The sequence below is a fragment of the Ochotona curzoniae genome, unplaced genomic scaffold (genome assembly GCF_017591425.1).
Source record: "Ochotona curzoniae isolate NIBS_2020 unplaced genomic scaffold, NIBS_Ocur_1.0 scaffold_1037, whole genome shotgun sequence".
NCBI classification, from domain to species: Eukaryota; Metazoa; Chordata; class Mammalia; order Lagomorpha; family Ochotonidae; genus Ochotona; species Ochotona curzoniae.
The window spans coordinates 29,369,937-29,381,670 of record NW_024467083.1 but is presented as its reverse complement, the minus strand read 5'-3'; the positions used below and the strand labels follow the sequence as shown (position 1 = coordinate 29,381,670).

Genomic DNA, 11,734 nt, shown 5'->3' with positions numbered 1-11,734 from the left:
ATTTTTTGTAGAATCACCTTCTACTATCCATCTTCCAAACTGTTTGGTCTTTGCAAACAGAAACTCTATGTCCATTAGACAAACAGTAACTCTTCATGCCCCCTCTCTAGCCTTGGCAGCCACCATTGTATTCCTAAACCACCTGGACCTTGGGCTCAGTTGCTCTTTCATTTAATAAAAAGAGGGACGACTGGAGACTAATGAGATTGCTTCTGCATTTGCAAGTCTTTTTGCATGTATGTGATTGAGTTTATTAAAGATTAAAAAAAAAAAACAGATAATGGGCTTAGAAGTAGAAATGCATGAAAGTTTTTATCCCAGGTCTTCCATCCCCAGGCCTCAGCAACCCATCCATGGATCCGCTCGATTCTTTCGCATCAAGAAGTTGATCTTTCGAGTCATTTCCATGTTGTAGATCCGCCTGCAAGTTTCGTAGCTTTCCCGCTGTCGCCTGCGGCACGGTTTCTCATAGTACCTCCGTCGCTTAATGTCCTCAATGAGTCCATCCATAGTGAGGATTCTGTGAAAAGGCAGCCAGTATGGTTAGAGCCTTGGGTTCATTCTTACTCCCCTCATTTTCACAGATGAAGCCAACTGAACACACAATTGTTCATAAAGATGACAGTTTGGAAGTGGTGACAATGTAGCATTAGCTACCCACTTCCAGAGGTTCCAGTAACAAACTGTGGGGAAACTAAAAGGCAATTATGTGCTCACGGCCCTTGGAGAGTTAGTGGTCAGAGTTCATGTTTTCAAGCTTTTTTCTATCACAAACCTCAAGGGATATACGAGTTCCCTCCGGTAATGCTCAACCGAGTAGGGAAGTTCTTTCTGGTAGGAAAAAAAAAATCACAAGGGGTGATTCCTATTGTGTGTGTGTGTTTTTACGATTTATTTATTTTTATTGAAAGGCAGATATACAGAGAGGAGGAGAGACAAAGAGGAAGATCTTCCATCTGATGGTTCACTCCCCAAGTAAGCGCAACGGCTGGAGATGTGCCGATCCAAACTCAGGAGCCAGGAACTTCCTCCAGGTCTCCCACACAGGCGCAGGGTCAAGGCTTTGGGCTGTCCTCGACTGCTTTCCCAGGACACAGGAGGGAGCTGGGTGGGAAGCATAGAACTGGTGTCCATATTGGATCCTTGCTGGGATTAGAACCGGTGACCATATGGGACCCTGGAGCATGCAAGGTGAGAACTTTAACATTACACTATCGCGCCGGGCCCCTATTGTGTTTTTAAAATTTGATTTTTATTGGAAAGGCAATTTACAGAGAGAAGGAAAGACAGATTTTCCATCTGTTAGTTCACTCCACAAATGGCCAAAATGGCCAGAGCTGAGCCAACCTGAAGCCAGGAGCCTCCTTCAGGTCTCCCATGCATGTGGCAAGAGGCCCAGGCCTTGAGGCATTCTCAGATTCTTTCCCATAAGCAGGAGCTGGATGGGAAGTGAAGCAGCCAAACATGACCCAGGGCTATATGGAATCCCACCACCTGTAGGTAGAGGATAAGACAGCTGACCCATAGTACCTCCCATCCATTATGCTCAAGAACTGACACAGCTGAAGTCTATAGTCTGAAAAATCTCTGGGCCTATATAAATACAGAGAAATGGTCCTTATTACACTAATGATACAATAAGGAGTTTAAAAAACAAAACAAAAACAGCCTTGGGCCCTGGCACAGAGGCCTAGTGGCTGAGGTCCTTGCCCTGCATACACTGGAATGGCACGTCATGTCCCAGCGGCTCCTCTTCCTACCCAGCTCCCTGCTTGTGGCCTGGGAGGGCAGTCAAGGACAGCCCAAGGCCTTGCGACCCTGCACTCACATAGGGGGGACTTGGAGGGGGGCTCCTGACTGGCTCAGCTCTGGCTGTTGTGGCTACTTGAGGAGTGAATCAGCAGACAGAAGGTTCTATCTCCTCTCTGTATATCTACCTTTCTAATAAAAATAAATCTTAAAAAAAAAAAAAAAAACCAACAAAAAACCACAGCCTCAAAGCCTAGCATGATTGCTCAATGGCTAAATCCTCACCTTGCAATTACTGAGATCCCAATTAAGCGCTGTTTCATGTCCCAGCTGCTTCAACTTCCCATCTAACTCCCTGCTTGTGGGATGGGACAGCAATTGTGGGTGGCCCAAAGCCTTGGGACCCTGTACCCACGCGGGAGACCCAGAAGAGCTCCTGGCTCCTGGCTTCAGATTGGCTCAGCTCTGTCCATTGCGGCTTTTTGGGTAGTAAACCAACAGCTGGAAGATCTTTTTCTTTATCTCTCCTCTCTGTAATCTGAGCTGCCTTTCTAATAAAAATAAATAAATCTTAAAAAACAAACAAACAAACACACACACACACACAAAAAAAAAACAAGGGCCCTGTACTTGCCAAGTACACAGAAGAATCTGGTCTGGGATCACCTCAAAGTTTTTTGGGGGGATCTCCCCAATCAAAGTGCCGGACTCAGAACCTTCACCATGAAAAGACAGAGGACAGATCAAGTCAATCAACTACTTCAGCTATATGTTGGCAGTGAAAAGCTGGGCAAACAGAGACTGTACGATTATGTCATTCAGAGGATTCTTCTGCGACCTCATTGTGCTTGGAATGGCGAGACTGGCAAGAATTCATAACTGTTAAACTATCAAAACCACTTGAGCAAGACCCTCGGAGCATGACCCACATCAGGGACCTGGGGCGAGTGCGAGACTGGGTGGGGCTTTTCCCTTAACCACTTCCTTTACCTCAGATACAGGAAAAAAAAAAAAAGAGGAAATAATAGTCTTACCCACTTTTCTGTAGCCCTTGAACTTTTGTGCCCTAATTATGTAAAGACTGTCAAAAATAAACGAAAAATAAACCACAAAAAGCAAAAAACAGCCTCAGTTGTCATTTTTTCCAGGTGACAGATGCTCCAACCTTTTTAAAATTTAATTATTTCTATTGGAAAGACAAATTTAGAGAGCGAAGGAGAAATAGAGACAAAGCTCTTCCATCCATTGGTTCATTCTTCACATGGCTGAAACAGGTGGAGTTGAGCCGATCCAAAGGCAAGATGCAGGACCTGCCTCTATGTCTCCCACATGCGTGCATGGTCCCAAGGCTTGGGTCACCCTCGACTGCTTTCCCAGGCCACAATTAGGGAGCTGGATGGGAAGTGGGCAGCCAGGACACAAAGTGGTACCCATGCAGGATCCCAGTGGTTGCAAGGTGAGGATTTAGCCATTGAGCCACTGCACTTAGCCCCACTGACTCATGCTGTTTTCCCTGCCTACAATGTCATTCAGCCCTGGAGCTGCCAATGTTTTGACTGAAATTTTTCTTAGCTGTGAAGCCAAGCCAACATGCCATCTTTCCACAATGTTTTTCCGTGTTCTTAAGAGAAAATTATTCAGCAATTGCTTCATTTTGTCATTCCATTAATTTTTTTTTTAAAGACTAAGTAACAGACACAGAGTTCCCCTCTCCTGTTCAACTCCTCCCCCAGTTGCTGGGGCTGGGCCAGGGATCTCAATCCACATATCCCATGTGAATGGCAGGAAACCAATGACTTGATCACCCTACTACCTTCCAGGGCACAAATGGCAGGAAGCTAAAGCCAAAAGCCAGACAGGAAGTGAAGCAGGGGCTCCAAATCAGGATGTAGGCATGATAACACAAGGCCAAGTGTCTGCCCCTTTCCATTAGTCACTTATACAAATTCCTCCCTCACTGGACTAAACATCCCTAAAGAAACGAAGGGACCATATTTTATTAATATTATAAAAGTACTTAAAATTAAGATAAGCATGGTGGTCTAGTAGCTAAAGTCCTCACCTTGAATACACCAGGATCCCATATGGGCGCCGGTTCTAATCCCGGCAGCTCCACTTGCCATCCAGCTCTCCTTGTGGCCTGGGAAAGCAGTGAGGACGGCCTAAAGCCTTGGAATCCTGCACCCGTGTGGGAGTCCTGGAAAAAGTTCCTGGCTCCTGGCTCCAGATCAGCACTGGTGGTTACGGTCACTTGGGGAGTGAACCATTGGACAGAAGATCTTCCTCTTTGTCTCTTCCCCCCACTGTATATTTGACTTTGTGATAAACAAATTTACCAAAAACAAACAAACAAAACTTATGCTCAATCTGGGCCCAGCATGGAGGCTTACTGGCTAAAGTCCTTGCCTTGAATGCACCAGGATCCATGTGGGCACTGGTTCTAATCCCAGCATCCCCGCTTCCCATCCAGCTCCCTGCTTGTGGCCTGGGACAGCAGTCGAGGATGGCTCAATGCTTTGGGACCCTGCACCCACATGGGAGACCTGGAGGAAAGTTCTTGGCTCCTGGCTTCAGATTGGCACAGCAGCGGCTGTTGTAGTCACTTGGGATAGAGAATCAGAGGATGGAAAATCTTTCTCTCTGTCTCTCATCCTCTCTGACTTTGCAATAAAAATAAATAAGTGTTTAAAAAATTTTAAGTCCAATCTATGTCTTTTTTTTTAAAGATTTATTTTTATTTGAAAGGCAAAGTTACAGAAAGGAGAGACAGAAAGATCTTGTGTCTAGTAGCTGACTCCTGACGTGGCCACAATGGCTAGAGATGTGTTGATCCAAACCGGAAGCTTCTTCCAATTCTCACACAGGTCCAGAGTTCCAAGGACTAGAAGCATCCTGTTGCTTTCAGTAGGGATTTGGATGGGAAGTGGAACAGCTAGGACATAATCCAGTGCTCATATGGGATGCCAGTATTTGCAAGTGGAAAAATCAGCCTGCTTTGCTACTGTGCTGACCCCAACCTACGCCTTTCAAACATTACTTATTTGAACGGCAGAATGGTAGAGACAGAGGGACAATCTCCCTGCTGGCTTATTTCCCAAATAACCACAATGACTCGGAATGAGCCAGGCTGAGGGTCCAAGAGCTGGAACTCTATCTGGGACTTCCTTGTGGGTAGTAGAGGGCCATCTCTGGCTCTCCCAAGTGCACCTGCAGACAGCCCGATTGGAAACGGAGCAACAAGGACTTGTACCAGCACCCACGTGGACACTATTGTTGCAGAAGAGTGGCTTAACCTGCTGGGTCATAATATAAGCCCCAACCCCATTTATTTATTACCTGCCTAAATAATTCCTTTCGGTGCATTCTTCCATGTTGTATTGGTAACTCCCCTAACTCAAAACATTCTTCTTTATTCCTATTGCATCAAGAAGATACTAGGACTTTTTGTATAACTGGTTAATAATCCCTCTGTGTGCTCTGACACCAGGCTGCAATTGGTATTTCATGCTGAACCTTTCATCAGCGGGCAGTGAGACGAGGCATCTTCTACCATCACCCTCATTTCTGGCTTTGTTTACACAGTCCCATTTCTGTTGACTCTGTTCTGCCATTACGTGCAAAAATTTAAAGCAGATACATAACCAGAGACCAATTTTACTTGGAAGGAGGGAGACAAAGGAAGAAGTAAGAAAAACTGGCAGCTACTTATGTATGGTGAGAGTTCCGCTTTTTGTTGCTGTGTTAAACTACAAAGTCCAAGATCACAAGAAACTGGTCAGGAACTTGAAAAGAATTGGGTTTGAGATAATTTACAAATGTGAATAGATGTGGGAACCTCTGTCCGTTAGATCTTTTTGCAGCCTCCTTCTGTTTAGTAACAAGAATGATTTACAGACTGCTAGAGTATGTGCATAGGTCAGTTTATTTAGGCTTTGGTAGCTGGGAGATGAGAGGCAAGGGAATTGCTGACAACTCCCAGAACAGGAAGAGCAGATGAACAGAAACTCTGTTGGAAAATCATGCCCAGAGATGCTGTGGATACACGGATGCTTGGATGCTTGTCTAACAATAGAGACACCAAAGGATACACTGTCCTGGGTACAGGGTCATGAACTGCTGTCTGTGAGGCCAGGACCCTCGTCAGAGGGCTGCATCGGGTCCTGGCTGCTGCGTCTGATCCAGTTTTTTTGTTCAAGTGCCTGGGAAAGCAGTAATGATGGCCCAACTGCTTGGGCCCCTCCCACTCATGTGGGAGACCAGGATGGAGTTCCTAACTCCTGGTTTTGGTCTGGCCCAGCCCTGGCTGCTGCAGCCATTTGGGGAGGGGACCAGCAGATGGAAGAACTCTCTCTCAGCTTTTGAAACTAATCAATTAACCAAAATTAAAAAGCAGCAACAACAACAAACTCAGAGAACCCTGGCCTGCAAGGCATTTCTTTCACAGCTTCTTTTTTCTTCTCAATTTGCCTTTAATGTTGGTATCCCTGCAGCTGCTGACTGTCGACCTCGCTTTTACTTGTGCAGGATCCCCTTGACCGACATCAGCAGGTCTCAACCCAGGGACACGATGGAATCACCTCCTGAATAGCTTTTAAAGGGAACTGATACCTAGCTCCCACTCTTCAGAGACTGCTTAACTGGTCTAGAGAGTAGCCGCCCACATCTGAAAAATTTCTGAGGGTGGGCATCCCGGCACAACGGGCTGACCTGCTGCTGTGACATGTGCATCACACATCACAGTGTCAGCTGGATTCCAGGTAACTGCTCAAGCCAGCTTCCCGGTCATGTGCCTGGCCCAGCACTGGCTACTGCAGGCATCTGTGGAGACACAGATTTCTCTCTTTTTCTTTCAAATATGAAAATAAAATCATTAAAAAAATAATTACCAAGGAATTTCTTCATTTTGAAAATGAACAAGAAAAGGAGATCAAGATCTCCCATCCATTGACTCATTCCCCAAATATCCACCACAGCTGGAGCTGCATCTGGCTAGACTCGAGCAATTATCCTTATTTATTGGACAGGAGCTTCAGAAGAGCTCATCTCTGGCTGTCGCGGACAGAAGATCTGTCTCTGTAAATTAAATCTTTCAATAAAAATAAATAAATCTTTAAAAAAAAAAAGTGCACTTCCAGACGATACTGTGTTTACCAGGCAAGAAGATAGAAGCCTTGGACATTGTACAATTGGCCTGCTCACATACTTAAGCCAAAAAGTCTTTGTTGGGCCCAGCACGACAGCGTAGTGGTTAGTCTTCACCTTGCACGCCCAGGTTCCCATGAGTGCTGGTTCTAATCCCTGCAGCTCTACTTTTCATCCAGCTCCCTGCTTGTAGCCTGGGAAAGCAGTCAAGGACGGCCCAAAGTCTTGGGATCCTGCATCCACATAGGAGACCTGGAGGAAGTTCCTGGCTCCTGGTTTCAGATCGGCACAGTACCAGCCGTCGCAGTCACTTAGGGAGTGAATCATCGGGTGGAAGATCTTCCTCTCTGTCTCTCCTCCTCTCTGTCTATCTGACTTTGCAAAAATAAATAAATAAATAAATAAATCCTTAAAAAAAAAAAAGGAATACAGATGCAGTTTTCTTTTAAAGATTCATTTATTTTTCTTGGAAAGTCAGATTTACAGAGAAGAGACAAGAGTAAGATCTATCTGTTGCTTCACTCCCCAACTGGCCACAATGGCCAGAGCTGAGCTGATCTGAAGTCAGGGGCCAGGGGCTTTTTCCAGGTCTCCCACGCAGGTGCAGGGACCCAATGCTCTGCGTAGTCTTCCAATGCTTTCCCAGGTCACAAGCAGGGAGCTGGATGGGAAGTGGAGAAGTCGGGACACAAACTGGTGTCCATATGGGATTCAAGTGGTTGCAAGGCCAGGATTTCGCCACTGACCTATCACACTGTGACCAGAAACGCAGTTTTCCTAATTGACAAGCAAGTGTTCTTCCAAAATGCTACCACAATACTTTGCCTGTTAGTTCCTTCCAAGCAATCAATGCAAACCTTGCATTGATTTCCTATGCAATTTCAGCTGCAAAGTTCCAGTTTTCCAAACTCAAAAGGGAGCTACAGAGGAACATCACATCTTAGGGTCTTTGTCTCTGCGATTTGAATTTCATTAACATTTCCTACCACCACTCTTTCCTTTTGAACAAACGCTCCCTTTAAAACACTATGAATTCCCCAAAACCTATTCCTGTCTTGGTGTTTCAAGGAAATGCAGTAACATCCTTGTTAACTATGGTAGTTGACAGACTAGGCTATTGTGTCGGGCCCAGCAAAGGTTTTAGATGAAATGACAATAAAGGGGTAGGAACTTATTCAATAATTAAGTAAGATGTTGCATGTGGGCCAAGCATGGTAGCCTAGCAGCTAAAGTCTTTGCCTAGAATGCACCAGGATCCCGTGTGTGCACCAGTTCATATCCCAGCAGCCCCATTTCCCATCCAGCTCCCTGCTTGTGGCCTGGGAAACCAGTAGAGGACAGCCCAAAGCCTTGGGACCCTGCACCTGTGTGGGAGACCCGGAAGAAGCTCCTGGGTTCAGATTGGCTCAGCTCCAGCTGATGCGGCCGCTTGGGGAGTGAACAACTGGACGAAAGATCTTCCTCTCTGTCTCTCCTCCTTTCTGTATATCTGCCTTTACAATAAAAATAAATCTTTTAAAAAAATAAGAAATGCCACTAGAAACTCCAAAATAAGAGTTGGGGTATAAGCAGATGTAGAAAGAAATGAAGCAGAGTACCTTACTATCTGGCACTTAATCATCTTTATTCCCAGCTTGACAACGCAAGGGGACAGCTTCTGTCCAAGGACGGGACTGGCACACACACACAATCAGGGGGCCAGCCTCACCCAAGGCCACATTCCTTAAAAGTGTTTTTTTTTTTCTTTTATTTGAGAGTCAGAGAGAGAACAAATGAGTGTGTAGATACACAAATGCTCACACAAGCTCCCCTCTGCTCGTTCCCTCTTCAGAAGGCCACAATGGCTGGCTTGGGTGTGGGCAGGCCAAAGCCGGAAGCCCAGACTCTAAGCAGGTTCCTATAGGAGTGCCAGAGATCAGCTACCCAAGATATCACGTGTTGCTTCCTAGGGCCCAGATCAGCAGGAAGCTACAAGCAGGAGTGGAGCTGAGCCTTGAACTCAGACGCTCCAATAATGCATCCAGCTATATTGCTAAGCCAAATGGTCATCTCCAAATCCTTCAAAAAGGACACAGAGGGGCCAGGGTTAAGCAGCTACTTGGGATGCCTGCATCCCTAATCAGAATGTTGCTTCTAGTCTCAGTTATTTCACTTTGGACCTAGCTTTCTGTTGATGCGAGTGGCAGGACAATGAAGGGTAGCCTGATTTCTTGGGCGCCTGCCGTCTCCATGTGAACAGAATGGAGTACCTGGGTCCTAGCTTTGGCCTGGCACATGTTGGCTGCGCCATTTTGGGAAAGAACCAGTGAATGGGAAATATCTCTTCCCTTTCCCCGTGTAACTCTGTTTTTCAAATAAATGATTCTTAAAAAAAAAAAAAAAATTTCCGGGACCCGGTGCAATGGCCTAGCGGCTAAAGTCCTCGCCTTGAATGCATTGGGATCCTATAAGGGCGCCAGTTCTAATTCTGGCGGCTCCTCTTCCCATCCAGCTCCCTGCTTGTGGCCTGGGAAGGCAGTGGAGGACGGCCCAAAGCCTTGGGACCCTGCACCCGTGTGGGAGACCCAGAAGAAGTTTCTGGCTCCTGGCTTCGGATGAGCACTGGTCGTGGTGGTCACTTAGGGAATGAATCATCAGATGGGAGATTTTCTTTTCCGTATATCTGACTTTGCAATAAAATAAATAAATCTAAAAAAATCCTTTCATTTGCCCTCTTAATCCCAAGTGCCCCACTGGCATTTAAACCAAATGAAACAATGATTCTGAACTGGGAAATCACTACTGTAGACCTTTCCAATTCTCAGAAAACTACAGTGTTTCTAGGCTTCCTGACTTGTCAAATAAAGCTATAATATCAGGGGTCCCAAAGCATAGGATGAGCACTCCCATCCCCAGGTGCTGATGCGGTTGGGCTGCTGGGAGTCCAAGCCCAACTATCCCCGCTTCACCCAGATACAGGAAGAAAAAAAACCTGAAAGCAATTGTGTTATCCACCTTCCCCCATACCTTGATCCTCCCCACCCTAGTCGGTGGTCCACACAGCATGCATCCTGTTCAACATCAAAAATGATAAATGCATTAAAAAAAGTAGGAGGCCAGTTCTATGTATAAGAGGACTTCTAAAGTTCACAAAAAAGGTACCAGCGTTGTGGCACAGCGCGCTAAGCACCGTGTGCAGCACCAGCATCCCCAGTGGGCACTGGACGGTGACTTGACTGCACCGCTTCCATTCCAGCTTCCTGCTCATGACCTGGGAAGGCCAGGGAGGACGGCCCAAGCGTTAAGTCCCCTGTCGCCCATGTGGGAGATGCAAATGGAGTCCCCAGCTCCTGGCTCCAGCCAGACCCAGCTCTGCTTGTTGCAGACATTAACAGAGTGATTTAGAGATGGAAGAGTCTCTCTGCTCTTCAAAAAACTAAAAAAGTTCATGAAAAAAAGTCCATGAAAACACACAGCATCTTTCCATTGGAACTCAGCTTTTTGAAGCCCACCTTGTATAATCTCACACACCCTCTTTCCCATAAATCTTCAGTAATTCAACCAAGCAAGTATGTGCCTCCTGATGGATGAGGTATGCCAGAAGTCAAACTCCTTACAACTACTGAGAGGCCTATTTACTTGAGAAATTAAAAGTGGCTGAGGCATTAGCCCTTTGTTAAATCCCAGCCCCAATTTCCAAGACCTTCCAGCTTGGCTACATTACATGCACTTACCATTTTTTGATGCCTCAACTCTCCTTCAAACTCTGAATCCCTTTCCAACTCTGACTGCCACCTGAACTGGCTCTGGGCCCCAGCTTCATCCCCCGCAACAATCCTTTCGTCAGTTTTCTGTTTATCCTGCCCTTCCCAACAACATTATTACCTCTTTTGAGCTACTCTGGATAAAACCCAAGGCCATCTCTCAAGCCACAGCAGCTGGCTGCATCAACTTTATACACTGTAGGTTAGCTTTGGGGAGGGACTTTTTTTTTTTTTTTTTAGATGATAAACTGAAGGGGCTGAGAATTTCCAAGAGGCCTGGTGCAGGTTCCAGAGCAATCTACCGTCACACCTTACAGCGCACCAAGGCAGGCGTGACTCTGGTTCTTCCCAGTTACCTGTTCAGGGTCCTGTAGGCACCCTCCACGTTTCCTTCCTGCACCATGACAGTCCTGGCGATGAACTTCAGGTGCTTTGCCATGACCTTCAATGACGCCTTTCCTCGACGGGAGCTAAAGGATGAGGAAGAAAAGGGGAGCCAAGATCAGGTCACACATAACACGGCACCGTGGAAGCGTCCGCCGCGCGGCTACCGCGACATCTGCGCGAGCCACGGGCTCCGGGACGCGCGACACCTGCGCGTGGACGTCTACACCGCGGCTCGCGGGGCAGCACCCCGGCCCGCTGCCGAAACAAACCAAGCTTAAACAAAAAGTGAGAGAGCCACCAGGGAAACACGAGGCGCGGAGCGGCGGCTCCTCACGCACTGACCTGCCTGCCCGGCGCCCGCACCGGCCCCGGAACCCGCGCCTCCCGCGGCGTCCTCACTACCCGCCGACCCCCTGAGCCGGCGCGCGAGCGGAAGCGGAAACGACGGCGTCCCCAACGCCGCGCCGGGCAGGAACCCGCGGCACTGCGCTCGGTGGTGCCGGCCTGGGGTCTGACTCCCAGAAAGCAGCATGCCGCCGCCGACAGGTTCTTCGCCTTTCCGTGGAGTCGTAGAGCATCACGGAGGAGGTCAGCGCAATTCCATAGCGTGAAATCTTGGAAATGAGCTAAACCAGCTTTTTAAATGGAGGGAGAGCGGTAGAGAGAGAAAAGCAGGCGGAGCGTCCTGCGCGTGCTCCAGTTTTCTTCCTTGG

The 11,734-nt window shown here is 47.2% G+C and overlaps 1 protein-coding gene across 1 annotated transcript; it reads right to left on the bottom strand.

Moving 5' to 3' along the window:
• Positions 1 to 210: 210 nt before the first annotated feature.
• Positions 211 to 11,442, bottom strand: MRPS21 (mitochondrial ribosomal protein S21). The gene is made up of 3 exons (XM_040998919.1): positions 11,364 to 11,442; positions 10,991 to 11,104; positions 211 to 520 (listed from the first exon to the last, which is right to left on the bottom strand). Exons 2-3 carry the CDS (start codon positions 11,071 to 11,073, stop codon positions 340 to 342), a joined length of 264 nt encoding a protein of 87 aa, XP_040854853.1. The 5' UTR covers positions 11,074 to 11,104; positions 11,364 to 11,442; the 3' UTR covers positions 211 to 339.
• Positions 11,443 to 11,734: the final 292 nt, after the last annotated feature.

What these genes read in the sequence shown, in the direction of transcription:
- MRPS21 (XM_040998919.1), bottom strand. Translation starts at nt 11,073, where the DNA reads ATGGCAAAGCACCTGAAGTTCATCGCCAGGACTGTCATGGTGCAGGAA. An exon ending in GCCTACAGGACCCTGAACAG is followed by an intron (nt 521 to 10,990) that starts GTAACTGGGAAG and finishes GCCTTTTCACAG; the next exon opens with AATCCTCACTATGGATGGAC.